Here is a 27891-nt window from a genome sequence, read left to right on the forward strand (position 1 = left end):
GATCCTTCCAGCTCCACTCGCCTCCTATCTCCATTGTTGTGATCGATCACTGACGGGCCAGTTAGCAATTGAGTTTCTGTGACAACCGAGTGGTTAAACACAGAAGCATGTGGCCGGAGGCGGTTAAACCCCCACATAAGACTGACTGAGTTCCTTAAAGGGACTACAAGTCGTCTCTAAACCTCGTGAGTGGATTGATATCTTTATGAAGAGGGACTTCTGGCCCCCTTTTTTTTTCCTCAATGGCTTCAGATTGCAGGTCAGACCTAGACGTGACCTCATTATTAATTTGCTATGAAGCGTGCCGCTGACCTCAGACTGCTCTGGATGTTTAATATCTACACTTCAACTGATGTCACACACTCCTTAAAGGCAAATTAGATCAAATAAATTGAATAAAATGAATTCTATTTTTCATTCCATGTCATGTGATTTTTTTTAGGATCATCATGGAGGAGCGAAGTCTGCTGAGGGAAAGACTTCAGGCCATCACTGTAAGATTTTTAATCATGTCTCAGAGCATGATCTTCTAAACGACTGATCAAGAAAGAAGTTTGTTTAGATATGTGAATTCTCACTACTGTAGCTTATATTATCGAAGCATATATTATTGTATCAACTCTGTTGATACAAAAGTGTGATTGATAACAATAGATGTTGGATACAGCAGGTGTTCGGCTGGAATGTGTTTACGTTGTGTTTGTTCAGGAGAAGCATCGTGTTCAGGAGGACATCAGACTGAAGAAGCAGAAGCTGGACCAGGAAAAGCTCAAGCTTCAGCATCTAAAGGTTTGAATATAATCACACTTTATCTTAACGGCATGAACATCATATGCCAGTTTTGCCATTTTTATTTCCTGTGAATCTCATTATAGTAAACTAAAGAGTTGACTTAAGTGTCTCTTTATATATTTTGACCTCTATTGTGCTCACCAGTATGTGTCTGTACAAAACTCTCTTTTCATTGAAACATTTATATTAAAAATAATGTGAATAAGCCCCGCCCACTGAAAATGTTTCCTTTTTCTGGAGATGAAATCTTGTTTACTATCACCACACCCACTCTGCTGTGATTGGTCAAGCTCTAATGTTTGAAATTTTGGTTTAATAGATCAAAAGACAAGTCTGTACTGGACCTTGAGTAAAGTTGGATTTTTAAAGTTTGATGTGATACTGTGTAATCCCTTTTTTTATTATTAAAACTAATCCAATTTATTAATTTTAAGATATTCTATTTGCATAAATATGAGGAATTATGAATATACATTTTCCTCATTACTATGTTTCTTCTGGAGCAACCTAAAGACCTTAAATATTATAAAGATATAGATCATACCTTGCTACTTGGTATTATTACTAAATAATATTTTAATTTAGTTATTATATTTATTTCTACTATTCATTAATAGTTTCTAAAAATGTTTTGTTGTGCGACTTTAGTCCTGTACTTTTGTCATTTTTGAGTATTAATTGCTACTCAAAAAGATTGATAAAGTGAGATATTTGGAGAAAAGGTGCTTATATATCAGATGTTTTAATATAAAATTTAGCATAAAATAATATTTTTTAGGACATTTGTCCTGTTTTGTTATTTTTTTAAGTATTGTTTGTCCCTCAAAACTGGTTAATTTGCTATGAAAAGATATTTGGAGTAAAAGGTACTTTTATATCAGTTTTATTTTTAATAAAAGTTCAATCAAACACAATAAAATAATAAGGACTTTTGTCATGTTATTTTTGTGAGTATTAATTGCCACTCAAAAAGTTTTAAAAGTCTGGCCCCGTGGCCCCTGAGATAAGTAATTATAGATTATAGTTTAATTTGCGGATCGACAGTTGCTCCAGATATGACTGAGTGTTGAAACAGTGTAAGTGAGTGACTCCCCTGATTCTGATCTCCACAGAAACGCTGTCTGAGAGAACAGTGGCTCCTCCAGGACGCCACCAATGGGTCGCCACGACAACAGAAACTTCTGTCGGACCAGCAGCAGGCGAGAGCTCTGGAGATGGACATCTTTAGGTGAACTCATGATTATCTGGAGACAAACCTCACTGGTCACAATGTTTTACAGTTTCACAGAGTGTCCAAGTCAAAAGGATCTACCTACTATATAATATACGTATTGGGAATCCTTTGTATGTACAATGTATGTATGTGATGATGTAGTTTGCCTTAACACTTTTAAAGTGGTTTAGTGTGTCGCCTCAATGGGTGGACCTTATGACAAAGAAAGCTGCCCATTGGTTCATTTCTTACTACTGTAGTACTGTAGTACAAACACAGTTTTCTAGGATCATATAGTGCTAATAAAGTTATATATGTCAAAGATTCATCTTGGGATGAGCAAGGACACATCAGTGATGTAACCTGAGGTCATTGGATGTTTCGGGTCTTTCGAAATGAGACTGTGAGTCCCAGCACTCTGAGAACTTTGCAGAGAGACTTGGCCTACAAGTCCTCGGCAGCTTTCCTCTGGAGGTTAGAAGCCTTGATTCCTTCACTCATAGATGTTATTCTGGCTGGAATCTTAAGCCGTTTGCCCAGGTCCACTGCCGATTGACAATCAGTGAGGAGGCCTGACCTTGTCTGTGGTCAAGTCTTGGACTTCTCCCCTGCTTGGTGGACTCTGATGGTCTTAGGGTAGTGTTATGTCTATGGCTTTTCTATCAGCAACTGCTTAAAGCAACTGGTCGTGGCTATATCCATAGAGTCCAGACAAGAATAGTGGGACTGTGATTATGGGTTACATGCCTCATCACTCTCTGGACAGAAAACCTTTACAGCGAGTCCAAGGTTAGTTTCGGAAAAAATGCTGTATCTGGCAACGGCTCAACGGAGACTTTATAGAATTGCGTGTACACTTTTCTGACACTGGAGGGAGTTAGTGGTTATGTTATGGATTTATACTGTAAGTGACCAACATTATGTTTCCAGAATCGAGAAAGATCTGGAGTGTCTGGAGAGGGAGGAGTCTCTCATCTCCACCAACGAGAGTTGCATCCTGAACAGACTGAAGGTGGTGGAGAAGAGTCCAGAGGACATCATCAAGGTCTGTTTACCACTATAGATAAAAAAAGCTGCATTATCTAAGTCATCGTCGTCATGTGTCTCACAGGAGGCCCAGAGCGGTCTTGTGGTGGGTAAGTCACCTTCACGTATCTAGATGTTTGATACCACAGATGATCCTTCAGTTTTGTATCTGTTTAAGATGCAGCACAGTCCAGCAGAGACACCTCACTGGAAAATGGTGATGAAAACTCTCCAGAGAAAGGTTATTTTTAAACATATAATCACTAATAAACATGCATATGAAGTGTTAATGTGTCTGACACTACCTTGTGACTCAGGTGTGGTTGCCATGGAGATCAGTGTTGCCAAAAACCTGCTGACAGGAGAGAGCACGGTGCTCTCTGCCACCAGGGTCGACCCTGAGGTCATTCACCAGAACGGTGGGCAGAAGGTTTATGAAGACTCCAAGAGCTGCGTCTACGCTCTGGACCACCAGGAGGTAAGAAGAGCGATCAGAGTCTGCATCACAGTCGCTGAAGAGAAACTCTCCGCAGGACCCTCCACGTCTGAGCCGGATGTCGGCGCTGTCGTGTGACGAGGTGCAGCAGCTGCTGAGAAATGCAGTGCAGAATAAAGTCAACCACCAACGTTCAGCCTACAGCCACCACAGGGGGGCGCCACATTGTTGTTGTTGCTGCAAGCACAGAGACCCCAGAGAGTTGCTAAACCTGAGCGCTCACAAGACGCCCGAGCGAGACGGCACAGGAAGCAGATCGGCGCTCCGGGTGGAGGAGCTGCGGAGGGCTCAGCAGGAACGACTGAAGGCCCGGGAAGAGAAGAGGAACTCGTGCTTCAGGTGTGGACTCAAGGAACGGCAGAGCAACCTCCAAGGAGGCCGCCATACATGCCGCATCACCAGGAGCTGCAGCGGCGTCAGCCAGTGCCCTCCTCCGAGGTCGCATGACCCCGAGGAGGTGTGCTGCGACCACCCCAGGCTCCGCTACACTCCGGCCAGCCACATCCCTCTCCAGGACTACGTGAGCGTGGACAGGGAGCAGGTCTACTGCTACAACAGAGCTCCCTCCCCGCTGTGTGAAGACGACGCCGCATACACCATCCTGAACTCCCTGGACACCTCGGAGCCCATCACAGCCGTCTTCATGGGCTTCCAGACCGCGGAAGACGACCGGAGCAGGGACTTCGAGGGGTCCCTTAAAGCCGAGCTGATCGTCATCGACGATGGCGCCGATAAAAAACTAGAGCAGCCCCCCCAGGGAGCCGCGGTGAGCAGTTCAATCAACGGAGAAGGTCCAACACAGAATGAGAGTGGGACCAGTGTCAGGAAGATCAAGAAGAAGCACAAAGCCTGTTGCTCTGTTTGCTGACTGCAGTGCGGGCAATATAACGTCTGGCCACTGGAGGTCGCCAAAATCACATCTAGTATTTATTTTCTGCACCGCTTTTTGTTTTCCTTAAGTGACCAGTTCATTATTTATTGTTTACCATAACTATCAGCTATAGTGTTAGCAAAAAAAAATGATTCAATGTTTCATTCTTACCTTGCAGCTTTTATATGACTATTGTTCTTGTAATCTATTTATAAACTTTTCTATGACCTCTTGCTGTGTCTTGGTGTGTGAAAAACAAAGCACAAGATGTTACCAGCGTCACTTTTATTCAGCTTTGCTCTGCAGGTACAGACAAAGTGAGATGTGCAAAGGTGCGACATGAAATCCCTTTTACAACGACCGGTTGAACAGTTGCAGACTAAAATCAACTTAAAAAAAAAAAATGAAAGTCAGCAGGACGAGAGTTAAAACTACAGCAGAACCATCGGCTACATCAGTGCGAGTGAAGAGGTCCGGACTTGTCGAAGCTGTGGTGACACAGTGGGTCGCCGGGGAAGACCAGGAGGAGAGTTACGGACGCCGTCAAGCTGCATCATGGGAGTGACGGCGGCCACAGCGAGAAGGAAGCACATGCTCAGAGACACATCACAACACTGCTGCATAGAGGAACACAAACTGCTGACCTCAGCATATCTTGAGATGCCGAGGGACGTACCAAGAGCCCAACAACTGGCAGCACGAAGGCATTCATAGTTAACTGCTTATTAATGAAGACGCGGACGTGGAGTTTTAATAGTCGTGAGGATCATTATAGCACCAACTGTTATTTTGCAACATTTAGCAATTATCACATCTCAGGGCAATTTCAAATATGCAGAGTGAAAATAACCTCTGTTATTTAAACTATATTATATGATAAAAATCATAATACTTTTGAACTTCTTTTAGGATTTGTCTCAAGTTAAAGTTAAATTGTCGAAGCCCTACAATCCAGACGTCATGCTTGTTCTCTTGTTTCCACCTAAGGTGAGCGTTGGAGGCGTGGCCTACAGGTCGTAGAGGACCTCCAGCACGGTGGCCAGAGACCACGCCTGCGTCTCACAGCTGAAGGGACAGAACTGACCGTTCTCGTTGGTCAGCTCCGGAAGACCCCTCCATGGAGACCTGAGAGAAACAGGATGGAGGTTTTAGATCAGGAATTTTTAAAATGATTGTAATAACAAAAAAGGAAAATGTGTACTTTAAACAAATAACTTTAACAATTTAATTTAAATATGAATAAATGTAAATATACAAATGCTCATGAGGGCCAAACAAAGGCTTCGCTTTGACAAGGCGTGACTGTAGATCAGATAAGGTCAAAGTGTGGCCCTCACAAGTTCATGATTATGAATGTAATAGTTCATTTAATTTCATTAAAGATCTTTGAAGGAGGATTTCCTTTCTTTTTTTTTTTCTTCTTCTTTCGTCTTTGGGCAAGTATTTGTTTTTAATAAAAATTTAAAAAAAAGATAATATATATGATAACTACATAATAAATAGATAAAAGCTTTTTTTTTCCCTCAGGATCTTTAATTAAAACCAGTGAACAATTAGATTAAATACCATTAAATTACATCTTAAGCTTATTTTATAATGTCCTTTTTCATTTTTTTGGTATAGTTTTTCCCATCAAATGAAAGATCCTTACTCTTTCTTATAGCTTGATGGCCCCTTAAAACACTCATAGTATAAAATGTGGCCCCTAAGTAAAAACCTAATTGCCATCCACTGGTGAAGCTGCTCAAATCCCACATTTCTTGAATCACCTCTCCAGATGTGTGTAGTGTCTGGACAGCACGTTCTTCACCAGCGTCACCGTCTTGGCAAACGCTTCAGCGCCCAACTTCTTGGCGAAGAAGAGTTTCGCTCGCAGGAAGTACCCGACGGGCCAGAGCCACTCCTGCAGGAACACACGGGTTAAGGTCAGTCCGGTGAGCGTCACGAACCCTCGTCAGTGACACACTCACCGGTCCTTGGTGGTAGTTGAACCCCCTCGCCAGGTTGTAGTTGTCGTTATCCAGAGCGTTGTCGTACACGCCACAGTACACCATGTCGCTGCAACAACGTCACAAACACCTCGTTATCCAGGGATAACAACATCTTCTTGTGAAAAACACGTTATCACATCTTTTTTAATCCTCCTCCTACTTGTTCACCAATATATAAATTGTACTTTTTACGGACTATAAGGTACACTGGACATACGCATATCGCCGTGTCAGACGTTTTGCGTCTAAAATCGTATTTACCATAACCACACTCACTCTGCTGCGATTGGTCAAGCATCAAGGTTGGTCACCTCACGTCATCAATCCCGGAAGTCTCCACCTCCAAGGGACGTGAATAAAGAAAGAAGCAGCGCATTCTTCGCTGCTGCAGGAGGCCTGAAGCCTATTATTACGTCATTATGGACTCTGCTCTTGTAACTCGTTCGCTGAGATTTCAGAAGTGGGAGAACTTCATAAAGTAATAACCTCAAGTGAGTCAGGAAAGTTGGGTTTTCACATTCGTAAGCCTTAAATATGTGAACTTAAGTTCTGTTAATAACGGCTATAATTCATGTTGATGTTGGTTATAATTCAGTAGATATTTGAAGTGGGTTTTTGTCTGATTACTACTGGAATGGCTCTGATATGATGGGATTGGGAGGTGTTTCTATGGAGGTAGAACTCTCCAGTGCTTATAAGTACATTATAGAAATAGAAAGAGGTCATAAATATCTGTATGCGTACTCTGGGTCGAGCGTTTTCATCCCCAGTGGTCCCAGTAGTTTCTCCTCCGCCACGTCCAGAGCTTTCCATGCTCTCTCTACAGTGAAGAGCTCAGGAGCCTGTCAAACAAACACAAACACGTGACGCCCCGCGGCCCGATCCCAGGCGACCAATCAGGGACAAGTACTGACCACCACCATGGCGATGGTGAAGTTGGGTCGGAGCTGGTAGTCGCACCAGGGGCTGGACGCTCCGTAACTGTCCTTGTAGATGCCCTTCTTGTGAACCAGCTCCGGGTGCTTCTCGTCGGGGTCCCCCGGCTCCCCGGACACCCAGAAGCCACGCTCAAAGGACTGCTGGAGCTGCTGGTTCCACTGGGAGTAGGCGATGAAGACCTCCAGCCCTGGAGCAGAAGTCAGAGTTATCACAAATAAAAGCATAAATACTGACGCTGGTCTGGATGACTCACCGTTTCTCTTGACCTTTGCCCCGTCATATGGAAACAGTCCTTTGGCGTGAAGCTCCACCACCCACCGGACCGCAGACTTGCTCAGACCCACGATCTCAACGGCAGCTCCATCCCTGCACACAAACACACACAAGCGTTACACACACCGCAACACACACTCTCCTCTCCGTTCACGTACCGGGGTGTCGCTGGCATGCCTTTGTTCCGGGCTCTCTCACTCTCCCCCATCTTGTCCATCCACGTCCCACAGTTGAAGCGGTTTCCTCCGCTGACGAAACCCGTCTCCGTGTCCACCTTGGTGGCCACGCTGAACCCTGGGGAGCCGGGACGAGACGGTGTTTTGTCAGTGGTCGCTGAAGACGAGGCAGACGCACTCGGTCCTACCTTCATCTCTCATGTTCATGTCGATCTTAGGCCCAGCGTTCCTCTCTCTGAAGGCGATGCCCTCCAGGTGGCGCTGCAGAGCCTCTTGGATGATGTCGTAGAGCGGTTGCTCCTGGAGACAATAATATGGAACACAACTCGAAATTATAGGTTTGTTATTTAATAGGAGATTTACATGATTTAGTTTCTAACCTTCAGAATATACAAGGATACAAATAGTTAAAGGATGGTAAATCCTAGTGTTAGTTTGGTGTCTCAATAGGGGGCGCACTAGTTTAAAAATGACGTGAAGTTTTAAACAGCTTCTCAAAGAAATAGTTTAAAGAGCAGAAAGCGCCATCTAGTGGGCTCTTAAGTACTTCCATCCTCAGGAAATTCACGTGCTTGAAACCTTGGCTGCTGCAAAAATAAAATTATAAAATAGAAGTAATAGAATTAAGTGTAGACATTTTAAAGTGAAACTGAGGAATTGTATTTTCACGCAAATAACTTTTTTTTTTACCTGGTGTACATTTTTGTTGCAATAAAAACACTTTTTCCTCTAGTTAATTTACAAAAGGAAGATATGGAATAATGGAAATATGTTGTTTGTTTGTAGTTGTTTATAAGTAGGACTTTTTGGAAATTTGCCTATTTTCAATAAAAGGGTGTGCATTTAAAATGACATTTGTATTGTATTTTGCACTTCACTACACTTTCTTTTCAACAATTTCAGGACCTTTTAAGCAGACATAAAATACACCAGTTCCATAGAATGACAAATGATAAATGTAGATAGGTATAAAAAATAAATATTTTCAGGAAATAAAAAACCCATGTTGTTGTTGCTGTGTCACTCACCACCTCTCCGGGTTTGGCCGGCTCACAGTTGTCACTGGGATACATGCGTGTGACGGGGCAGCGAAGGATGTTCTCGCCCTGTGGCACGTGGGTAGCATAGTCCTGGACAGGCAAAGACAAATTTCCAGAAACTGCCTTACAATATTTATATTTGCAGTTCTATAATTTCACCACTAAGGGGCGGTAATGCATAACTTCTACAATGGTTATATGACCAAACACAATCGATTGAAAACCTTACTCTCACATGATTTGCACACAAATATAGACCAATCCAAGTGAGAATAAGAAACACAAACATTACTTTTAAACATTTTTTTTTCTTGAAGTTTGAATCCAAATCCTTATTAAAGAATGCTGGCTAACTCCTGGTACCTGGATGCACTGCAGCCACCACCACACGGCGTCACGGCAGTTGAATCTGGCACATCGACCCTCCCCCAGGAGGTTTGGGATCAAACCATGACGCAGGGTCCCAGCGAAGGCCAGGATGATGTTGCTGTGGAACAACAGATCAGTTCCAGCTACTCATGGCACAAATGGTTTTTTACACTTACCGGGCTTCAATGTGTCTCCCTGTGAGCAGCATGAGTCCTCTCAGCGCAATGAAAGTGTCTCTTCCCCAGCAGCGGAAGATCCCAGAGGAGAAATGAGGGAGACCTGATGGGAACACAAGTTTAAAGCTGCATCCTGGAATCAATGTTCCTGCTCATTTATTTCACATCTGAGCAAACACACCATCTCCCTTGTACTACTGTGAGCAACATCAGGCAAACTGTAGTCGGGCCAGTATCACATCCATTCAATATTAACTTCTGATAATTATTCATTTATATCATGAACCAGTCAATATTATTATTTAATCATAAATTTCTCTAAATTCTACAATTAAATTATATATTTTGTGGGATAGTCCACAACTTCAAGAAGAGATCTTAGCAAGTGTTGATTTATCACATTTAAAATTTGCTATTTAAATGATTGGAAACCTATTAACTGGGTGACAGTTAAAAATTGGTTCTCAATAATAATTTGATAAATTCAAATAAGGAACTAGAAAAAATGATTGGATTATAAGGCAGGTGTAGCTGACGCGCTGCTCTTAATTTGAAAGCTGAAAGTTTATTTACGTCTAAATGACGTTTGGGGAATTTACTGTTAAGTTAATCGATGACACTAGATTAAAGTGCAACTCATGAATGGAGAAACTTGAACAATATATAGCTTGACCGTAGTACGATGTCAGCGCTGTTGTATTAAAATGTTGTTAAGTTACGATGACCAGATCACGCAGGTGTGTTATGAAACAAAGTTAGAGACGCCAGGTTGGATCTTTCTTTTTTGTGCAAAAGCAAGAAATATCTCTGCGCGGGGGGGCATGACTTAGAGGAGCCATTGCCTGGAACATTGTTAGCGTGAAGCGTCTGCTGTACCTGCAGCTAAAGAGACGCAGCACTGTTCCCTCTGACCGCTCACAGGGTTGAGTCGGTATGGAACATCATCCAGATCTGCAGAGAGAGGAGGGAGGGCAGAGAAGCGTCCGACGCCGCACATCTGAAGGGAGCCCAGCGCAAGATGGCGGACAAAGGTGGAACCATCCTGCACAAAGCTGTGGAAGAAATTTTTGAGGATTTCAAAAAGGATTTCACTGATGAACCCTTGAGGTGTTGCGTTACATTTAGAACTCATTGTTTATGAGAGTGAGTCACATATGTCTTTATTTTCACATTATAAGGACATTTTTAGGATTGTTGTGACGGGACATCAATAAGAGAATGAATTGAAGAAAATGAAGATGGGGGAGAAGAAAGTATCATTTGATATTTTATATGATATCAAGCAATACAGCTAAAAAGGAGGCGGGTACATTTATATTATTTAGTTTAATAAAAACATGTATTTGTTTTATAATTTTAGCGAACGAAAAAAAAGAAAAGAAGGATTACATGTTATGTTAGGAGTTTGACTAATACAAATAAGCAAATAATAATATGGATTTAAATAATAAGTACATCATTTTTTAAGGTAGTTGTCTTTATATTTTAAAGGCAGCATAGATGCACCACAGCTGTTTTGGAAAAGTTTAAAATAAACACTTCATTCTTAGTTCTAAAAAAACAAGCATAGGTTTAATTATATTAAAATACATAGACAGAGATAGATTTATGAAGATACTGAAAAGTATTCAAAGAAAATGAGAAATAAATAGACCAGAAATATATTGATTGGTAAAGAAATTTAAATATTGAGCAAAATCCAATATCTCGTTTTGTGAAACAAAATACATAACCTCACATTAAGAAGACCTGAAATGGTCAATCTACTTGTAATGGCCACACGATACAAGAGGGAGATAGACATTCCTCTTTTCAAATGGGAATTAAAACACATCAAGTTACCTGGACATGAGCTTGAAGGTTGCGTCCAGAGTGGTGGTGTACGTAGCCACCATGATGGCATCGAAGTACGAGGGGATGAGGTAGCGTGGGATGTGTTTCAGGTAGTCGAACATGGCCTTTAACCACAGACCCACCTGCACACAAGAAATATTTCAGTTTCATATTTTCACACTCAACTTATGTTGCCAACCCTCACCCGGGCCACACTCAGATCTGCATTAATGCATGTTTCAATTGTTACCACCAAGAGTTAAAAAAACTGCTCACGGAGGCCTCACCTCTGCCAGTGGCCCCTCTCTGTGCACCAGTCGGTTGGAGACAAATTCAATCAGCCAGTCTCCCTGCCTGAGGTTGGAACACACAGGATGACCCAGATCGTTGTTGGGACGGATATCAGCCAGAACCGACATCAAGCCTGCAATTAAACATTCAACACTTAGTCCTTTTTACTACTCAGCCTTAAATAGAAAAACTACTGGATCATGTTGGAAATGGTCATTTAAAATTGGTAAAATATGGAAGAAACATTGTGTCACATGTCATCATTGTTTAATTTAAGAAGGAATATGTGTTGAGGAGATCCCATACGTACCTTGCAGTCCTGCGTACTTGAAGCTCTCCCACCCAGGGATGTCGTAGCATCCTCCACCGTCCTCCTTCTCTTCAGCGTTGCAGCGAAACAGCAGGATGTTCATGTCGGCCAGTGTCAGTTTAGACATCAACCTAAAAGAAACAAAAACAACGCTTGACAGACTAGAGCATCATTTCACATAGATGGAACTTTTCTCTGATTTCCATACATTTCACTACATTATGGAAAAATGTTTAATTTTAAATAAAAAACATATTCCTTTTACTGTTTTGACTTATTGTTTATACATATTTACATTATAAAATGTGCATACAATATGTGTGTTGACAGTATTGATGATCAGAAACAGAATTATTAAGTTCCTTTCTTTGTTTCTGTTCAGGCAGAAGAGTGGAGACCTAGAGGAGTATGCATATGGACTTACTGAGCCAGTGGTTTTTGTAGAGCCTCAGGCGGTTTGTCGTCGGCCACACTTCCCTTTTTGTATTTAGGACTGAACTGGGACAGGTAATGCCTCAGTACACCGACCACCTTCTGGGCTGTGGCATCTAAACTGACCCTGAAGAAAACAAAAATGTATAATGACATTAGCAACAACAACAAATTTGCACGATTAAATCATTCTCATCATGAAGGTCGTGTGTGCTCACCTGAAAGCGATGACACTTCCTGGTGTCAACTTCTGGAAGCTGATTTCTTGCACAAACTCAGATGGGCCTTTCGAGGTCACACCAGCTTGCTTGACCAACGTGCTGTCCTGCAACTGTGTCGTGTAACAAGTTAGCTGCCGTCTTTAACCCCAACATCGTCGGAGGAGACTCACCGGTATGTGTTCCTTTATCTCCACTGTGTAGTTTGGCAGCCCGTTGATGTACTTCTCATCTTTTTTATAACTCCCAGCATTCCTTTCCACTGTCCTGGCTTCCAACACCACCTCCTCGATCTTCCCTGTGGACGGAGGGGGTATGTTTCCACATAAACTTTCCACAGAAATAACCCACCAGGATGTGTGAGCCTCACCAGGTATAAACATAGGGGGGACACTGTTGCTGTATTGGTGAGTTTTGGGGTTCCAGAAGGCTGTTCTACACACTGAAACCACTGACTGGTGAGTCGACGGGCAGTGACGAGTCACAGCTACGATGTCGGCATCAACCTGGTCTACATACACCTGTGAAGAACACATAACATGATAAATCTTTTGATTTATGAGCGTGTATTACCCTTTTCCTGACCAGCACATGGACAACGGTACCTGTATGAATCCTTGTGCAGCCAGTTCCTGGTGTAGCTTGTTGAGGGCCAGTTTTCCTGCCATGATACCGTTCTGGTAACCAACCTCACCGTGTGAGGAGGCTGCTGCGGACGCATTCCACTTGGGGTAAAAACGTTCCTCCTTCACTACAGAGATCTACAAACACACAAAGCATTTACAAAAGAGTATTAGTCAGCTGTCAGGACAAGACAGGAGACAACAATTTAATCCTCTTTGGTTGTTCATGCTTGGCTTCAGGGAGGTTTAATATCCGGCATAATATAAAATGCATTTGCAGAATACAGTGATTACTTAATAGAGTTAATATATCTCAACCTTTATTTAACCACTCAATCATTTTTTGAAATGATCAATGTCTAAAAATGATTCAAAAGAGACTTGCTGCAATACAGGATTACATTACAGTCTATGTGTGTTTTTCCTAATGACCTGATGTGGGACCATCTCGTCGTATCCTCTGGTGGACCCAGTCGCGCAGCAGGCCATTGACACAAGAGCAGAACTGGGCAGAGAGTCCAGGGCTGAACGTAGCTGGAGTACACAAATAAAAGGATGAAACCATCTTGTTCAGCTCAACAGAAATCATTGATTTAAGTCACAAAAAAGTCGACCTCGGATCCGTAAGCTTGTCAGACAACACCCTGGATATTTTAGCTTTTCAAAAAATTGAGTGGATTCATTTATTAAATATAACTTATGCAAGGAAACAACAAAACACCACAGTTCATAACATGACTTGACTGAAAAAGGGTCACGTTTCTAAGGTCTCTGACCTTTGTTTATTCCATCACGATAGGGAAGAATGTGGGAAAGCATCTCAGCAAGGAATAAGTTAAAAACTATATTATTTAATAGGTAGTGGACAAGAAAAAGAAGCATAAGGTTCAACAGTCATCAAGTTTTAGAATCATTGTAGAAAAAAACACACACACCTGTATTGGACACTCGTTGTCGTGCGTGACATCCAGGAACATGGCGTGGGCGATGGTAGGGATGAGCGGGCGCAGACTGGGCTGAACGAATGCTCCCACCGGCTCGCCCCCGTATCGATAGACCAGCCGGCCCTCCTCATGGCTGTCACCAGCTGACATGGCCTCTGACAGGTCAGATAGTAAAGGATGTCTTAATCGTGTCATCAGCTTCACATGAGTCGATTAGCAGGCACACATGCTGAAGCACAAACCGCTGGATATTAAAAATGAGATGCTTTTCATAATATATATCGATTGTTCTGATAAGGAGCTACACTCCTTATCAGAAGGTAAATATGTCTTCATTTTGGATGCAAGAATAAACCAGTAACCATGTAAACCAGAGAAAACAAATTGTATCTGTTTTATTTCTTACCAGGAAAGGCTGAGTATATTGAATAGTAGAGAAAAGTTTGAGTGTTTCTTGGACATAGTCTCTGCCGTACCTCGTATCAATGATGTGATTCCTAGCCTGGTTACGAAGACATTGTCCAGGTCTTCACTGCCGGTGAACAGTTCAGCCACCACATACAGGTTAGGACACACTTTCCTGGCCACATCCAGCAAAAACTGAGCAGCAAGACAAGTGGCCAGAAGCAACAAAGGGGTGATTAGAAGGTGAGGCAGAAGTGCAGATCAGGACGGAGCAGGAAAAGCAGGAGTGGTTGAGAAAAATGGGATGCAGAGAGAGACAAAAAAAGAAGGAAATCCACACAGTTAGTAGATGCTACATAGATGTACCTCGAACCAGACTGCTAATTCCAAGCCGGTTAACAAACACATTGTCAATCAGCTCGCTGCCAGTAAACAGCTCAGCGATCACGTATAGATTGGGTCGGATGCATCTGGCTGCATCCAACATAGCCTGGATGAGACAAACAAACCAACTGTTTACTTAAAGAACAATTAATACCACATTTTAAAGTTGGAGATAATTTCCGAAAAGGGCACAATGTCAAAGTTTGAGAAGAAGATGTTTCCCATGTGGAGGGGATATTCAGAGTCATTATTCACGAGTGGGCAAATAAATCAGCTTTATGTGTATATAATAAAGCCCATCTAATCGAATCTAATATCTTGGTGGAGAAAGAGCTGAGCCAAAAGGAGAAGATCTTAATTTAACTCGATTTATGTTCATACTGTTATTTATCAAGAACTTTAGCTGAGGGCCCAAAGAACTAGAAGTTTTGGTAGAGGAAAGTAGGACCTGTTGAACATTTATGTGAAAAAAATCATTGCAAAACCAACAATCACCACCGCTCAACAAATCGACTGAAAAACTCGGATTTTACATTTCTCACACAGCACACAGCATTGAGCTCACTAACCTCAGCAACATGTAGCGGTGTCGAGTGACAGTTGTCCAGGCGAACCCCGTGGAAGTATTTAGCCGTGATTTCAGTGTATTTCTGCATGTGGGCCCACAGGTACGGACAGTCCTCTGGTCCTTTACCATAGCGAAGCTTGACGCTGTCGCCCCAGCATATCAGCTCCCGGCGCAGGTAGACATTTGAACCTGAAATAGAACAGCAGAAACTGACAGTTAAAACACCATTTTTGTGAACATGTTAAATCTATTTATTTTTGTTTGGCCCGTTACCCACATGCTGGTTAACATACTGTTCTTGTGTCTACCTGGTTCTGCAAAGTTGCGTAGCGGATCGTCACCCATCACCCATCCATTGTGTGCCAGGAAATGGCACATCTTATCCGGCTCATTAAGTAGCAGCATCTCCTGCTCCAGAGTCATGTCCTTGTATGGGAAGGTGAAATACCTGCAGCAGTAATTACTTCAATCAGCTATTTTAAAACATTTATTATACTCACTTGGAGTATGTTTGCATTATTTATTTGAACATACAAGCGATGAGATTATTCTCTTGAGTCAAAATGTCAAACATTATCCAAAAACTAGTGCTTAACACCACTTACAAACTTACTAACAAAGGCTAAGAGTTGCTGACTCACTGTTGCCGCAGTCATGTGACCTTCCGCTCTTGAATAATTGAGGATATGAAGTTGTGAGAGGACGAAGTGTGCCCTAATTGTGATGTGATCTTAACGCCATCGTACATCAGGTGTAAAGGAGGACTGTATAGGGAGGAGTTTTTCACATTAAAAAGTACTATATGCTTACCTGGTAACAATAGGGTTTTTCCTATTAACAGGACCTAGTTTGGGGCCATGTTCAGCCAGACGCTCATATAGAACATTTGCTATTATGCAGTTGGCTGCCTGCAAAAAAAAAGCAGATAAAAAGGTGATGCCAACGATCACTCAGAAAACAAGGAACAAGGTTAAATGTTCTTTTAACATTATTATTTATTTGATCGCATAATTCGAAGGACCTGCTCCTGATGCTGGTGGACGATGTGGTGTTGCTCCTTGTTCAGCTCATTCAGTTTCTGTCTCAGCCAACCACAGCAGTCCTCTATGTGCTGAGGCGAGGAGCTGCACCAAGAGAGACATTCTGAGCATTTATATTCATTCTGAATGTTAGTCATCTTCAATTTCTTCCTCAAGTTTTTTTTTTTAACAAGATTATAGACAGAGGTGCAGAGAAGCTGAACAATTTAAGACCAGCAAAATTGTCAAATATTAATATATTTCTGTGGAATCAAAAATTGAATGCGTTGTAAACACATTGAATCTGCAAAGCCTTAAGAAATTTCATTTAAGGGTTTGCTCTCAAATGACTTGGTCCATGTCTATATGTTTCTATGTGACTATGTGCATTATAATTTTGTATTTGGTAAGTGAAGCTAGACCTGTGAGGTACAAATGTCTCCAGAGCAGAGTCCATGTCCACCGTGTTGCCATGGCGATGGTAGTTTGGGTCCTGAGTTATCTTCAGGCCCTTTTTTCCTCCAGTCTTCTGGTGGTCTGGTTTGCTGCCTAAAAGCAAACAAAGTAACTTCTCAAACAGTAGTCGCGAAGAAGGAAGGGATGTGTAACATGACATGAACAAGTATTTAATGTATCTTGTTAAAAATAAATCTACACAATCTGAGGTACGTATAGATATTGTTAAAATAGATGAACTTTAATCTCTAGCAATGGACTGACCACTTTGGAGAAGGGTTCTGAACTGGTCCACAGCCCTTTCTACTTGGACTTGGAAGAACTCCCACAGTTTGATTTGAGGAAACACATCCTGCCACAACACGCCCCGAATAGCCTGGCAAGCATAAAACAACAGGTTTAAATTCAATATACAATTGAAGAAAATGTATGAATGCCGTTTTTATGGCCGATACATAGTTTGTTGAAAGTTTCATTATAAGTGAAACTACAAGTGTATTAGTATACCATCAACTCGGTTTAAATCACTTAATACATATATATATTTTCTTCCATAGAAGTATAAATGTAGTTTTTCACAATGTTATTTGACAATTGATTTGACTTATATACTCACATTCAGATGGCTTTCATTACTGATATCAGCAGGAAGTCCTCTGTCTTTGTAGAGTCCATCTGAGACATCCTTAGTCAAATGACAGATAGCTCTGTCCAGCACCCAGGCTGGACGCAGGTGCGGAGAGTTGACCATGTTGTAGCCACACTCAGGATGCACTTTGATCCAAGGACTATTTGCAGCTGTCAAGGAAAGAACAATAATATATAAAATATTATATTTATGAGAAAAGCAGGGATTATTAATGTATATCATAACCATTTAATGCAATTATTTGATGAATCAGATATACTTTTCCATTTCTGTGCCCATTTTAAAGATTTTAATTCCAAAATATTATTATTATTATATTATGGAAAGTTTATTGGACATTGACAAATCTATAAATGTTTTCTATGACACATATATATACATTTTTGCATTATTTAATTATATTTTTCAGTCTGTCCCAAATGATTTCATTTTTATAGAAAACAGACATATATTTAATCATTCACATGCTACGAATGATTAAACATGTGGCAAGTTAACCCACATACGACCTGATTTTAGACTCATATTTCAAGTCTGTATGTTTTTCTCTCTACAGCCAGCAGATGGCGAACAACCATCTGTGCTGGTCAATGGTGAGAGATTAGATTTAAATAGCTTGGTGTAGTCTTTGATTCCTACTTGAACTTCAAGCAGCATGTCAAGAAAATTCAGCATATATTTAAATGTAATCTGTCCAATTTAAACATATTAGACCCTTTCTTACTACAGAGTCGGCAAATGCATGCCATTATGTTCAGCCACATAAACTACTGTTATCTCGGACTATCTCACTGATCGACCACAGTATGTCAGGCTGATAGACATCACATCTGACACTGTGCTGTACAGTACAGGAACACCTCAGGGGACATTACTAGCCCCTCTCCTCTTCACCAAATATACTTCAGACTTCTGCTACAACTCTGAGCTTTTAAAAGAAATGGCATATTATTTCAAGTACATTTTCCAGTAAAAAGGGTTGATGCCTCTAATTTCATAAAGGCAAAATTTGACTAGACCCGATTATTTTATTAGTCATGACATTAACTGGATCTATGTCTTTGTTGTTGGACATGATAATGACAGTGATGACCATCTTTAACCCTTGTGTTATCTCAGGGTCAAGGTGACCCGGAATAGTATAACAATTAAAACATCATATTTAAAGCACCAATCAACGTCCTACCTGTGTGATTGTAAACCACATCAGTGATACACAGCATGTTCCACTCTTTCCTCATCTTCTGCACTTGTGCCCCTACGTCTTCCCAGTTGTAGCTGCGTCCAGTAGGACTGAATTCTGGGTTGAAAGCCAGCTGATCGGCCAGGGAGTAGCATGACCGTGACTCTCCGAGAGTCTGCAGAGGCGTAAAGTGGATCATGTTGTAGCCTGGAAGGGGACAGAGCATGAAGAATGGAGGATCCAAAACGGCTGGTGACGGATGAGACACGATGAGACAGACCTGACTCCTTGGCTACCCTCAGACGGTCGGGCCAGTCGTCCAAAAGTCCCAGACATTTGGACAGGTAGGTTTGAATGGTGATGCAGTCTAATGGAAGAACGTGGTTGTCTTCTCCAACATGCAGGAGTGGATCCACAACAATGTAACCTCCACCAGACCTCTGTGTATCTTTGCTAGAAAGAAAATCAAGCTACAGTGTTAGTGAGAAATGTTTTTGATGTAACATTACAACCATTCGTCTGCTGTAACTATTATTTCAAGATGTTTATTCAATATATGACTAAGAATTCCCAACATGATCTTACCCTGATGCAAAGTAGTACTGATAAGATCCTGCAACTTTCAGATTCAGAAAGCAGAATTTGTCAGAGTCGTCTTCACTTCCTGTCGTGTGACTCCATTCCAGAGACCGGAAAGCGTCTCGTTTGAACTCCTTTCCCTCAGGTGGATAGTTAGTGTAGACCGTGACCTTCCTTCCTTGCAGACTTGGACCAAGGCGGAACTGGAGCTCAAAGCCTGCAGGTGGAAGATATATTCACAACTTTATTTAGGTATATATAACTTTCTTTGTTTTTGACTTCTTCAAAAATTCATTGAATGCTCGAACATCTAGTTGAAATTCACTAATCATCTGTGAATCGCAGGAGGTCACAGAAAAGTCATAAACCCCTGCTCAGAAGCCCCAGCACACGAGGGTTACTGTCATATAAATAGGACAGTTAAAGAGCAGGCAAAAAAAATCCATATCAGGTTCAGAGTGCTTTAAATGTCAAGTGGAACAGTTGAACTGTCTGCTCTTTTATCTAGCTCTCATCATCGACTGCATTTAAACAACACAACTTTATATATTTACTTGAAAAGCAATGACAATTCTGAATGCAGAGTCGGCACGATTTTAAATAGATCCCAAAACTATCCATCATGATATTAGTTAGACTGTGACATTTAATATTCCAATTATCAGAGAAAAACTTAAAACTTTGGATGCAAATGGTAGATAGATTACAAAAATGAACATTATCCGCAAATCCAATTGTATTCGATGTTAGCAAAAAGGTTGGTGGATTTATGCCCCTCTTTGTTTCCTAAAGCTTAGTCTGTACCTAAATTCTGTATTTCAAACATAAACAAATAAAATAGAAAGTTGAGTCAAATTCTTTGTGTGCAAACCAATATATTTGTTTTAGGTAAAAATAATTATTATTTCATGAATAAAAATGGAACAACTACTTTTGGTGGGTATCTGTTGCACCTTCAGAATAAAACAAATGAAAATGTTGGATTAAAAAGCATTTAGTAATTCTATGGAGTCTCATGTAAATATAATATGAACGCATACATTATACCTTATAAAGGGTTTATAGAACAAGTTATGGCAGTTTCTAATCAACTATAGCGACTTGTTCTATAACACACTTTATAAAGTATATAAGTGGTGGAATGAGACATTTTAACTGTTTTAACATCTTTATAATACCAAATAAATGTTCTATAATGTCTTCTTTTTATAATGCATACAGTAGACCTCCATAGAAAGTGTGACAGAACATTTTTATTGCATTTACTTTTTTTTTACTCTATAGTTCATTATGTTAAACTATCATTATGTTAGATAAATAATATACAATTTAAATGAATAATGTCATTATAGTATGTAATTACACTAATATCTGTATTCACAACATTGGATCTTTTTTTTTTCACTTATTTTAAGCAGATTTCCTAATCACATTTTTCTTTGTATTGCCCACCACTAGAGTGAACGCTGTTTCTGTGTTGAATGGGCGAGAACACACATGCATTCAAGCCAATTTCTTCCTTCTGATGCAACAGGTAGAAAGTAGAAAAATACAGGTTTAGCGCTATGTATGATGCAGAAATGAGGAACAACAGGCTTTATTTTGAGCAGAGACACAGCCTCAACAAGGATTGTTGTCATATAGTGAGTTTAAAACACTGGCAATACAATTTTCTGATTCTGATTTACAATTAAAGACTCAAATAATGATATACTTTAGTAGTATAAATGTTATGGCTTCGAGCGGGGTTACAATGATGTACCTTGATCAAGTCTGAATAAGGTCCTCTCCAGGTTCTCCTTTTCGTTGAGCATTAGGACTCGGATCTGCCTGAGGTGCTGCGGCAACATCTCTACGCAGAATCACACTTCAACTGATCCCTGATCTGGAAACAGGAAGACAGTGATAGTCACACAAACAGTTGCTCCTCTTGTGTAAGAACCTTTTGAAATGTGTCTGTTCCTTCATCCGTTTGTAGAGGTGTTAATGAGAGTCGCAGGATATTTCAAGGCATTTGAATAATTTGTGAAACGTGCAATGAGACCAAATGCAACTGAAGTCCAGGAACCTCTTTTTAAGATTTTAAACATGCAGAGAAAAGAACATGAGATACAAAAGAACGACAACAACACAATTAAGAGTGTTAATCACAGCAATGTGTCTGGCACAACACTGTTTAATCATATTAATCTGCTCCTCTTCACGTCTACTAACACTTCTGCTCCTGAGAAAATGTGAATACCGAGTCTTAATGTGACTTCACAAATTATGTCAAGTTAAATTTAGCTTGAGGGACTGTTGGATTCATTGTCAAAACAATAATAGTAAAACAAAAAGTAACAGCACATAAAGAAAAATGATCAAACATGGAATCCCACAGCAAACGACCACTTGTAAAATGATATCCTGAATTTTTAACAAAAAATCATGCATACGAGTGAATATCTGCATATAGAAATGCAATATGAAGGAAGCTCATGAATATAATTCACTAAATAATTTTGGGAAACACAAAGTTCTACCTGGGCAGAGCACTCTTTGATTATATGGAATCTTAATGAAGGGTTGAGGAAACAAGATGCAAAAGAGAGAAAAACAAAGCATATAAGGAGGTGGAATCCTCTTTAACATAAGAATTAAAGTTTGCATTATCTAAGTAGCTCTGAAACCCAAAAAAGGAACATTTACTAAAAAGGATATTGAAACACACAAAAAAAACACTTCTTAAGATGCAACATCCAGCATGACAAAAAACTGAAGCACAGAGACGATGCAAATAAAATGCAAAGCGGTCACTTACATATATATCTTAAAAAAAATGAACAATTACTCTGATCTAAACTGTAGCAATGTCAGTATAGTCTGTTCTATCACAGTTGAAAAGCAGGTCCAAAGGGAATATAACTACGTAGACTAGCCCAGCATAACACAGTAATATAATATAACAATATTAGTATTTTTCTTAATCTCCTTTAACTGCCTGTTGATGTCAGTATCTTATGTTTAACTGTTACATTTTTGAATGGTATAACAGAATACTATTTACGGCCCGCTCCCATTGTCAAAAACAATAGATTACTACAATGTAACTGCAACGATCTGGCTTTTCTGTAGCGCTGTTGCCACATATGGGATGTGCATTTGTTTACGAAACAAGATAAAGAATCTTGTTGTGTCAGTTTTATCTTGCAGCTTACTTCAAAGTTTCTCAGTAATTCATTATACCCACTGTAAAGCAGTTTGGTGGTCTTGTGGACACTCACAGACGTCCAGGCAAATGTACTTAGTGAAGAGCATTGTAAAAAAAAAAAAAAGGTAAATGGTATTTCATTACTGAATAAACATGGTTTATTTTCTCATCATTCATGTTTATTGAACAAAATGCAAGTATTCCCACCTATTTCAGAAAAAAAGGGAAAGTGATGGGATGCCAATCTGTAACAGAGTAGTTAATGAATTAATGGTATTAGGGGGCTGATCAAAAACACACAAAGAAATCCAAAAAATGTCATTGACAGTAGCAAGGGGTGAGAGATTTCCTCCAAAGGAAATCAAACATTTATTTATAATAAAACTGTCACTTTGTCTCAAAAGTAAATCCAAATTCCAGTTGTTATGATCAAAGGATGATGGAACTGTATTAACCTTAAGTAATGCCCATTAAAGATGAAGAATATTCTACTTTAAATGTAAAAAAGTCAAATGTGGAAACAAAAGCATTACAATTCTCAACTATGGTTAACAACTACAGATTTTGAAGTTGCAGCATTTAATGAATACTTTATTTAAGTAATGAACAAGTAAATACTGACGATTATTTTAAATCAATATCATTTTGTGTGTATTTAAAAACAAATGGACTTCTTTGCTACTGTCAACACTATTTTTGATGTATGGTCAAATGTGGTCACAGATTGGCATTCCTGAAGTAAGGCTTACTTACAGGACCAACTCATGAAGCCAATACTTCGAAGTGATATCTGCAAGAAGAAGAACCAGGAGGGTAATGCACCCAGAGTCAGTGAACCCCAAACACGCCCCCCACTGAGTCTGCGCACCACTACTCAGGGAGCAGGACAAGGTCAGGGATCTACTCCTTAATGTCACTTTATCTATTTATAAATCCCTTCCCAGTACCGATCAGCTGGCTTGGCATGTCCACTCCCTAACATCTATCAGACATAAACACACATGTTTGCATGTTGACAATGACAGTGAAGATCAGCGCAGAGCTCAGCGGCACAAACACCAGACTCCACTTGAAAAAAACGCATTTTGACAAAGCGTTATCAATATCAGCGCATCGGAACAATGTCGCAAAAATTAAACATGCGTTAAACAATAAACAAACTATATGTTTTCATTCGGAAATCTGTAAATACTTCTGAAAGCTTTCATATCAGAGTAACCCTTAAATGTTATTTATTGTTGGGGTGGCCTTTGCTTGGGGGGCGGTACCGCCAAGTTCAACATTTACTCAGAGTTGTGAATAATAATTGAATGAAACAGACATATAAAGTTCTTAAATGACAGCTCACCGGTTTGTGACGGTATTTAAAGTTAACTTTGTAGAATGTGCTGTCGCCCCCTCGGTCAGGCAAAATGTCTTTCATCTGGACGTACGTGACCACAGTCACGTAAGTGTCATTCCAAACACTGCTGCTAAGCTAGGTTAGCAAGAAGATGTTTTCGTTGTATTGCATCGCTATATTTCACGGTCGTGTGTTTATGTTAGTGTCGTGAAATGCATGAAATTGTGTGGTTCGGTCGCTGTCACCTGTCAATAGAGTCCTGGCCGGAGTCAGCAGAGGCTCCCCTCAGTCAGCAGCACAGGCAGCCTGGAGTGTCAGCTGTAGCCTGGCTAACACCGGGGGGGCGTGGCTTTAGAACTCTACCGTAATTACTCTGGTAAGCCGGCACGCCAATTATTATTTTATGCGTAATATAGATACAACTGGAATTAGAATCACTCTCTTTTTTGCTAGTGTTTTAAACACAAAGCAGAATAAAATAATGAAAACATAACCCTGCACCAAGGAGCCTTTGAAAGATGGATGGATGGATGGATGGTAAGTAAGTAAGTAAGTAATATTTATTTATATAGCGCTTTTCGAGACCAGGGTCACAAAGCGCTTTAACAATCAAAACAATACTCAAAACAGTACATACTTCAAAGATCAAGACAACACCGAGAACAACACAGGAGTTCGAGAAATTCAAGGAAAAGCCTGAACAAATAGAAACGTCTTAAGATGTTTCTTAAAGGAGTCAAACTTTAAGATAAAACTTTATTGATCCCTCTGGAGGTCTCCTTCGGGAAATTGTTTTTCCAGTCAGCACACAGCAACACAGAACAAGAACAAGAAGAAAGTTTCTATAAAAAGATAGTGCAAGATTACACAATCCAAGTCTCAAGATAAAAAAACATAGATCAAAGAAAAAATAACAAAGACAAAGGATACAAAGATTAACACAGAATATCATCATCTTTTCACTCCACTTCTGCCCCCCAAACTCAGAATTAAACACTTTAATAGCACGAGAAATGAATGAGTCCCTGAGTCTATTTGTTTTGCATCTGGGAAAAAACATTTGTCTAAAAGCGCCCAAACAATCAAAAACAATACACAGTTAAAATACATGCTTTAAAAGGCCTAGACACATACGACAAACTCAGCAGCTCCAAGAAAATCAAGAAAAAGCCTGAACAAATAAAAAGGCCTTAAGATGTTTCTTGAAGGAGCCAGTAGACTCCGTCAAACATTAAGGGACAAGGTTAAAGTTAAAGTTCAGCCAAAATTGAAAATCCACTAATTTATCCTCATGTCGATTTAAGGGTTGTGCTTTTTAATCTGTTCCTTATTTGAGTTATACGCAAAAATGTATGTTCATTTTAAACTAGCAACTGGAGCTAAATAAATCCACTTAAAAACATCCAAATACCTCCATGGTGCTCCTCTGTAACGTCCATCTTGTATTGAAGCCTCGACATGGGAGGAATTGTTCCGAAAATAAGTCTACATTAACATGGACATTTCTGTCAACAACTCTAAAAAGGAACAGATTACCCTGAAAATAATCCCAACCCTTAGTCGTCACAAGGGGTAAAAAATTAGTGAAATTTTAATTTCCCTTTAATCTTGACGTATAGCTCAGATGCAAATACAATCGAAAGTTCTTAGATAAACCAAGTGCCCCGCAAAAATGGTGTTGATCGGATAGATATATTACATACAGTGGGTTTAAAATATTCATCCAAACATTTAAATTGTCGTGTAATTCTCCCCAGTAATCGCTGTATTGCTAAGAAAACAGCTAATTTCCAATATGAGAATTTTTTGGGATATTATGTGTGATATTCGCTTATTTAGGGTGATAGAATTAAGGTTTTTCAAAATGCTTTGAAAGCCTTTTCAGAATGGAATGAAATTTCCTAAAGTCGTTTCAACATCAGGTCTCCAAATTGCATAATTCCTCCCGCGGCCCTTTATCTAATCTCTGTAGAAGAGGTGGGTGCAGACAAGCTGGACACATGCATAGAGACACACAGAGAGCGGACTTACATAACAGTGCCCTGCAGTCGACCTCTACACAAACACACACAATAGAACTGAACTGTATCATTACCATTATTACGTCATCTTTTGGCATCAATTGAAACAAAATATAAACTTACGGATTTTGCAGGGATTTTTGTTTGAAGTCAGATTTGCACTGAAATATTTTAACTGAGGAAAAATAAACATTTCATTTTGTCATCATGATGTCCTGATCATGATGTCTACTGTCCGCCTTTAGTGACTTCTTATCTTCCATTATTCAAATGAAATCTTTTCTTATTCTTGGAGTCTTTAATCTTCATGTTGATGATGTCAACCTGTTATTTAACCTGGAATTCATCCCTGAATCTAAGCCCTTAAAAGGTTAGGTCTCAGAAGCTTGTCATCTCAGCCAATACTGCAGACAGTTTTTCTGCTATGTTTGACCCTCTTTCCTTCAATGACTGCTTAAATGTGGACAATGTGATTCATTGTTTCACTAATCATTGTGGCACCTGTTTAATTGAACCTGACAATTCAGAAAAAACGGTGACCTTGGACAAATGAAGATCTCCTGATTCGGAAGAGACTTTGCCGAAAGACTGAGTGTCTCTGGAAGTCCACTAAAATTGAGGTGCACAGACTTCACCTCAGGGATCTGATGTCCTCATACAATGAGATAATGGAAATTGCCTGTTCTGATTACATCAGGAAACAGGTAGCAGCAAATAAGAAAATCCCCAAAGTGTTGTTTGACGCGATCAATTCTCTCGTGTCTCCTGCTCCTCAAATCACGCCTGTGAAGGCGTCTTTGAAGCTGACAGCAATGCATTGTTGAGAGTTTACACTGACCAAATTAAATTGATCAAAGAGAAAATCCCTTCCCCTTTCTGTGTAACCCCTGCCGTTACTGAGCCTGTCTCCTCCTCGTGGTCTTCCTTCAGTGCTGTATCTCTGGGTGACATTTTAGCACTGGTGAACAAGATGAAACCCTCCTCTTGCTCATCCGACGTCCTTCCTTGTAGGCTCTTTATCAAAGTGTTTGATGTAATTGGCACCTGGGTTACCAAAATGGTAAACCTTTCTCTTTCCACAGGGGTTTTTCCCAATGTATTTAAACATGTCATTGTGGAGCCTTTGCTCAAAAAGCCAGGTTTAGACGTGACTGACCTCAGTCATTTCAGGCCTATTTCTTAGCTTCCATTGTTGTCCAAGATCTTGGAGAAGATGGTGTCTGTGCAGCTGTCTTTGTTCCTGGATCAGAGCGACATCCATGAGAAGTTTAAGTCTGCCTTCCGCAAACATCACTCTTCGGAGACGGCCTTACTGAAAGTGTCCAGGGACATCATGATGTCGGCTGATCGGGTTAATACACTGTTCTGGTTCTCTTGGATCTGTCCTCAGCCTTTGACACAGTTGACCACCAGATCTTGCTGAGAAGACTGAGGGATGAAGTGGGACTGTCTGGGTCTGTGTTACAGTGGTTCTCGTCATACCTTTCTGGACGCAGTTTCAGTGTATCTGCCAATCAAATGAGCTCTCTATCGGTGGATCTGTTGTGCATAGTCCTCCAAGGTTCTGTTCTGGGTCATTTATTATTTTCTCTGTACTTGATTCCCCTCGGTAAAATCATTCAGAGATTTCCTGATGTTTCTTACTACATCTTTGCTGATGACATCCAGCTCTTTTGCTCATTTGATCCAACTGAGCCCCAGATGCTGAACAGCTTAGTCAATTGTTTGCTAGAAATCAAAGAATGGCTGAGTGAAATCACTTTGCAGCTAAATGTGGACAAAACTGAAACTCTGGTTATTGCACCTGGTGATAAGGTTCCAGGGTTGAGTCAGTACTTGGGTGACTTAGGTTAGTCTGTCAAACTGAGCCTGAGAAACCTGGGTGTTGTATTTGAGAAAGACATGTCTCTAGTTCAACACTGCAGAAAACTGACCGGAAACTGTTTCCTTCAACTGAGAAAAATCTCTAGGAAATGTTGTTACAACATGATCTGGACCTTATAATCAATGCATTTGTGTCTTCTCGTTTGGACTATTGTAACAGTTTGTTTTCATGTCTTAACAAGAAGGAGCTGTCTCGCC

At 40.3% G+C, this 27891-nt stretch overlaps 2 protein-coding genes across 5 annotated transcripts; one reads left to right on the forward strand and one right to left on the reverse strand.

Annotated features, from left to right (window-relative positions):
* The first annotated feature begins 446 nt into the window (after positions 1-446).
* On the forward strand, positions 447-4629 carry LOC148063308 (palmdelphin-like). The gene is made up of 8 exons (XM_087811750.1): positions 447-494; positions 709-789; positions 1905-2020; positions 2936-3050; positions 3117-3141; positions 3210-3272; positions 3349-3509; positions 3565-4629. Exons 1-8 carry the CDS (start codon positions 450-452, stop codon positions 4393-4395), a joined length of 1437 nt encoding a protein of 478 aa, XP_087667876.1. The 5' UTR covers positions 447-449; the 3' UTR covers positions 4396-4629.
* Positions 4630-4668: 39 nt separating this feature from the next.
* LOC148063309 (glycogen debranching enzyme-like) lies at positions 4669-26027 on the reverse strand. Of its 4 annotated transcripts, XM_087810421.1 has the most exons (36): positions 24034-24048; positions 23200-23236; positions 21019-21141; positions 19263-19473; positions 18958-19130; positions 18681-18884; positions 17462-17643; positions 17110-17221; positions 16812-16938; positions 16392-16494; positions 16181-16278; positions 15679-15818; positions 15372-15559; positions 14490-14613; positions 14005-14168; positions 13502-13603; positions 13052-13207; positions 12817-12967; positions 12620-12744; positions 12447-12559; positions 12221-12355; positions 11797-11927; positions 11483-11619; positions 11205-11338; positions 10239-10414; positions 9363-9465; positions 9181-9304; positions 8806-8907; positions 7966-8077; positions 7760-7895; positions 7582-7694; positions 7304-7515; positions 7134-7231; positions 6369-6456; positions 6168-6301; positions 4669-5523 (listed from the first exon to the last, which is right to left on the reverse strand). In XM_087810421.1, the coding sequence occupies exons 3-36, from the start codon at positions 21104-21106 to the stop codon at positions 5406-5408; spliced, it is 4614 nt and encodes a 1537-aa protein (XP_087666547.1). In that variant the 5' UTR covers positions 21107-21141; positions 23200-23236; positions 24034-24048; the 3' UTR covers positions 4669-5405. The 4 variants fall into 4 exon arrangements, with proteins under 4 accessions (XP_087666547.1, XP_087666545.1, XP_087666548.1 ...); XM_087810419.1 differs by lacking the exons at positions 23200-23236; positions 24034-24048 and adding an exon at positions 25933-26027; XM_087810422.1 differs by lacking the exons at positions 14490-14613; positions 23200-23236; positions 24034-24048 and adding exons at positions 14785-14908; positions 25933-26027.
* Between the last annotated feature and the right edge of the window lie 1864 nt (positions 26028-27891).

The sequence above is a fragment of the Callionymus lyra genome, chromosome 16 (genome assembly GCF_982586985.1).
Source record: "Callionymus lyra chromosome 16, fCalLyr1.hap1.1, whole genome shotgun sequence".
In the NCBI taxonomy this organism is placed as follows: Eukaryota; Metazoa; Chordata; class Actinopteri; order Syngnathiformes; family Callionymidae; genus Callionymus; species Callionymus lyra.